Genomic DNA, 4,476 nt, shown 5'->3' on the forward strand with positions numbered 1-4,476 from the left:
CTCGCGCACACGCCTCGTTTATCTCCCCACCTTGGCACACGCGGGGCGAGTGCCGTCTTTTCTGCAGCCCCGGGGCCCGGAGGGGGACTTTGGGGACAGGAGGGAAGCCCCTCGTCTTCCGACCCCCCTACGTGCACGAGCGCGACCCACCCTCCCCTAGCTGGCGTGCGCGCCCACGGGGCTTGCCTTGACCCATGGGTCCTCTGGAGAGGCGCCCGCCTCCGTCATCTTGGACAAACCGAACCGGAAACAAGCTGCGGGCGGGCCCCCTTCAGTGAGGAAGAGGGAGGTGCGCCCATGTGACCCCCGTCCCCCAATCCGCGGCAGCGAGGCGGGGGCGGGGTGAGGGTATTGCGCATGCGCGGTCGAAGGCTTTAAACACCGGCCAAAGCCTGGCGCTCCCGCGGGCCCTGGCCGCCTCGGCGACGCGCTCTCGGTGGAACCCTGCCCTCCCCGGGATAGACGCAAGACTAGGCGACACGAAGCACATTCTGCAAAGAGGGCCCCACCCGAGACTCTCTGAACATCGTCGCAGATGGTTCACACGCGTGCTGCCCTGCCCAGCCTGCTCCCGCCGATGCCCCCTCCCCAGGCCTGCCATCCCAGCCAGTGTGCCTTAACACGACCCTGACTCAGTAGGCTATAAGCCCTTGGGGAGGACCCCCACCTGGCGCGTCTAAGGATGCTCTTCCAACACCCAGCCCAGTATCTTTCAGGCCAATCGTGGAATTAAAACGAACCTTGCAAAGAGCCTGTTCGCCAAGCGATGCCACTTAAGGGCCCAGCAGGTCTGCACTCATCCAGAAGCCCGCGGCCAGTCAGGGGCACAGCCAAGGCCGACTTCAGTCTGGCTGGTGTCAAAGGCAATGCTCTCAAACACTGCACTCCGGGCGTCCAGCGCAAGCTTGAGCCCTGCGCTTGTGGCATAAGGATCCCAAGAATTCAGAGGCATTGGGACAGGAAGCAGACACCATCCAGGCAGCACCTGGAAACACTCGTCTTTAATTCTGTTACAAGTTGCAGCGTTTGCCCTGACCCTGGTCAGCTGTGGGGACCACAGACACCAAGGACAGGAGTGGGGATGGAGCCCCAGAGGGGCCTGTATCCCTGTGAGTCACGTCTGCAATGCTGGCCCAATACCAGCGTGCTAGCTAGGTTTCCTGTGTCCACTGGGCCGTGCCATGTCCTGCACAGCTTGGCTTGGAGACCTCTTGGGCCGAGCCAGGTGGGTACCGAGGCCCCATTTCTCCTCACTGCCGCATCGCTTAGCTCTGGGGCCAGCCTGGCCCCATGGAGACTCATGTTCAGTCGAGGGCCTGGTGAGCCTTGGGGAGGCGCTTCTGCAGCAGGGTCCAGGCTTTTTCCACCTTCCAGCAGGCCGGAATGTTGGGAAGAAAAGAGCAAAGGTCAGGCAAGCACCCGCTGGGACCCTTCCCCACAAGCCATCCTATCCTCTTCCAGGGCACCCACCTGGCGCTGCGTGACATGCGGCTCCCACAAGGTGCTCAGCACCACGTGGCTCTGGTCCACGAGCTGCTGCCCGCTCATCTGGCTTTGCAGCCGGCTCTGAGCTGCAGTGTCACTCAGGCCATCCCTCTCCACGATGCGCCGTATGGCCTGGGCACAGATGGGGCAGATGGGGCATTTGTTAGGAAGAAGTCCAGCTCAGCAGAGACAGCCTGCAGGGGGTGGGTGGGGTCGATACCTCAGTCTCAGGGATGACCACTGTCCACACTTCGTGTACCATGTTCTGCCAGCCGGCTTCCAGCAGCAGGGCAGCATCAATCACACACACGTGCTTTCCTGAGGGGAGATCCCGGTCACTGCCCATAGCACCCTGGCCCTTGCCACCAGTCAGCACACTCCCACAGTCCCACAGAGAGTGGGTGGTCTGGCATGGGGCAGGGAGGCTCCCAGGCAAAGTGTCTGCTTGATTGTCCTCCTTGGCCACTCCCATCATCCCCCCTCTCACCCTCAGTCACAGCCCGGTCCATCTCCTCTCGGGCCAGCTTTGCGATAATGGGCCACACGATGTCTGTGAGTATCTTCAGCTGCTTCTAGGGAGGGCAGGGTGAGTGGGCAGAGGTTAACTTCCCCTAGAAACAGAGCCAGCCCAGGGGAGGCTAAGAACAAATGCAAGTTGGCATTCTGGGTCAGACCTGAGGGGCCCTGGTGATCCCACCGTGGGCTGGCGGCCGCAGAGGAGCGTGGAGAGGTGTGTATTTACCTTGTTCCCAAACACCCGGCTGCCTAGGACCTTCCTGTTGATGACGCCGTCCTTATGGAGAATATCTGGATGACAGAGACAGTGCTGAGCCGGGAGGCCAGGCCACCACCTCACTGCAGGCCACCTCTGGCCCTCCCCAGTCCTCACCTGCTCCAAAGGCTTCCACCACGGGCTGGTAGGCAGGGCCACCCGGGGCATAGGCCCGATGGCCCAGCTGGTCACTATCGATGACAAATGCCCCCAGGCCCTTCAGCCGCTGAGCTACTGAGCTCTTTCCGGAGCCACTGATACCGGTCAGTCCGATCACATAGAGGCATGGCGGGAGCTCTGGCCTCTCCTGGGGCAGGTGAGACGGAAGCCACAGTTACCAGGGCCCTCAGGGTCATGCTGGGGTCGAACCCTTCAGTTCCTATTGTCTGGCATTTCCGCATGCCTGAGCACGGGGAAGAAGTAGGGGAGGAAGGGAGGCTCACACAGGGAGGCCGAAGCAGGTTTCCAAGCATTCGCTGGCGGAGGCTGGAGGAGCTGACTTTGTCCTCTTCGTTTTCCATATGGCTTGGGTCCTTCAGCAGCTGGATCTGGTACAAGGTGAGCTCCTCCAGATCCTGGGGCAAAGGGGGAGGCTGAGAAGGGAGAAGGGAGCGAGAGGAACACGGGCCAACCCTGACACCCACCTGCCCATGTCTTCCCCAACCTGCCCAGGCTTCTCTTCCACCACAACGGGCAAGCTGGGAACCAGTTCCTCCTTGTTTCTTCCCACCACCTGGAGCCCTTGTCCCCACTCTGGGGCCATGATACTTCCACCAACAGTCCCCACAGTGGCCTTCCCAGCCCCATCCATTCCCTTTGCCAGTCTCCCTCAGGGGTTACATTCTCGAGGCGGAAGCGGTTGACGGCCATCCCCCCACGATAGGTCTCCTCGCTGACCACCAGGAACTCCAGGGAGGGGTCAGAGCCAGCGGGCCCATAGGGGTCCAGCAGGGGGATGACATCAAAAGTCAAGGAGGGCTTGATGTCCACCAGGAACTCACTCAGATGTTCCACGCGTTGTGCATAAGGCTGGAGCAGCTCAGGGAGCAACTTGCCTGGGGAAGGATCCCAGAGGAACAGTGAGACTTTGTTGCTGGACAGGAAAAGAGTGTCCCTGACTACTATCTCAAGGGGGGGGTGGCAGAAAGGAAGGGTTAAGTGGGGAGGGTCTGTGGTGGTGGCAGGGGGCAGGAAGGGGAAGAAACAGGTAAGCACAGCAGTCGCTGAGAGGGCCGGCATGTGTCCAGAGTACTAGCAGTGCCAGTGGGCATCAGAGTCAGACAATTCCCAGCACCACGCTATCTGGAGTCTCCTCTTACTGTCCGTGGCACTGCCACCCACAGCTCGCTCTCTCATTTCCTCCCCGTGTCTTACTAGGACCCATCACGCGGAGAACTTGTGAAAGTGCAGACTATTTTGCTTCACATTTGGGGGGTTTCTGACCGGGTGGTAGCTGGACACGTTGAGGAAATAGCATTTAGTCACTTATCGCAATATCCCTAGTGCCAGCTGAGTGTCAGGCATTAGGGAGGGGTGAGAAAGAATGCGGCCCTGCCTTTCCTGGATCTTGGCATCAGGGTGGTGGGGGAGGAGACGGGGGTCCTCCCTGCCCTAATCCAGGGTCCCTCTCACTCACTCTTCAACAGATCTTTGTCTGCCACTCCCACCACAAGCTGCTCCTGGGCCAAGACGCATGCGACACTGAGCAACACCTTGTGGGCATTGTGCAGGCGGTCAAACGTGCCACCCACAGCGCCACGGTGGTAGCCACGCACCGGCTGCTTTGGAGACCTGCCCACGGGGGAAGCTGGCCTGATCGTGGAGGGCAAGGGGACATCACGGGGCTCCGCGGGCAACTCTCCGGCCCCGTAGTCGGGGTACAGCAGCACCGAGGCCAGTCGCGGACAACAGCTGTAGCAGCTGGTGGCATAACGCACGAGCTGTTGCTTGACCGGGTTGTACTGGCTGCCGTCCAGGGTCTGGAAGTCTGTGAGCACCACTTCCGGCGGATGTGCGAGATTCTGGACCGAGGCGGACGGCGTGGGGGCAGAGGCGCTCTTGGTGCGGATGTTGGTGAGCAGGACTCGGACGTCCAGGTGCCGGTGGGCGTCGGCGCCCGCGTACAGGTGTGCGATGAAATCCAGGACCTCGAATGTGGCCTGCACGGGGCTGGCCTGGGGCTGCGCCGGGCCCACCAGGCACATGCCGGGGCGCAGATG

At 61.4% G+C, this 4,476-nt stretch overlaps 2 protein-coding genes across 4 annotated transcripts in view; both read right to left on the bottom strand.

Annotated features, from left to right (window-relative positions):
• Positions 1–296, bottom strand: part of MLX (MLX, MAX dimerization protein) — a 4,711-nt gene extending 4,415 nt beyond the window's left edge. The window contains exon 1 of one of the 3 annotated variants that reach the window (XM_021707912.1): positions 187–296. In XM_021707912.1, coding sequence (XP_021563587.1) covers positions 187–228 — 42 coding nt within the window. In that variant the 5' untranslated portion in view covers positions 229–296. The remainder of the gene's footprint in view (positions 1–186) is intronic. The other 2 variants (XM_021707913.1, XM_021707911.1) reach the window with 2 other exon arrangements.
• A 670-nt stretch (positions 297–966) lies between these two features.
• On the bottom strand, positions 967–4,470 carry COASY (Coenzyme A synthase). Its single transcript, XM_008048834.2, has 9 exons — positions 3,894–4,470; positions 3,098–3,312; positions 2,701–2,832; positions 2,375–2,564; positions 2,228–2,292; positions 1,973–2,057; positions 1,706–1,803; positions 1,471–1,617; positions 967–1,367 (listed from the first exon to the last, which is right to left on the bottom strand). Exons 1-9 carry the CDS (start codon positions 4,459–4,461, stop codon positions 1,305–1,307), a joined length of 1,563 nt encoding a protein of 520 aa, XP_008047025.2. The 5' UTR covers positions 4,462–4,470; the 3' UTR covers positions 967–1,304.
• Between the last annotated feature and the right edge of the window lie 6 nt (positions 4,471–4,476).

The sequence above is a fragment of the Carlito syrichta genome, unplaced genomic scaffold, assembly GCF_000164805.1.
Source record: "Carlito syrichta isolate Samal-C Ts95f unplaced genomic scaffold, Tarsius_syrichta-2.0.1 Scaffold126806, whole genome shotgun sequence".
In the NCBI taxonomy this organism is placed as follows: Eukaryota; Metazoa; Chordata; class Mammalia; order Primates; family Tarsiidae; genus Carlito; species Carlito syrichta.

Excerpts from the sequence above, each read along its gene's own strand:
- COASY (XM_008048834.2), bottom strand. The coding sequence starts at position 4,461 with ATGTGCCTGGTGGGCCCGGCGCAGCCCCAGGCCAGCCCCGTGCAGGCC. Across the intron at positions 2,833-3,097 it reads ACCGCTTCCGCCTCGAGAAT|GATCTGGAGGAGCTCACCTT; the intron begins GTAACCCCTGAG and ends CCTTTGCCCCAG. Across the intron at positions 1,804-1,972 it reads GGACCGGGCTGTGACTGAGG|GAAAGCACGTGTGTGTGATT; the intron begins GTGAGAGGGGGG and ends ATCTCCCCTCAG.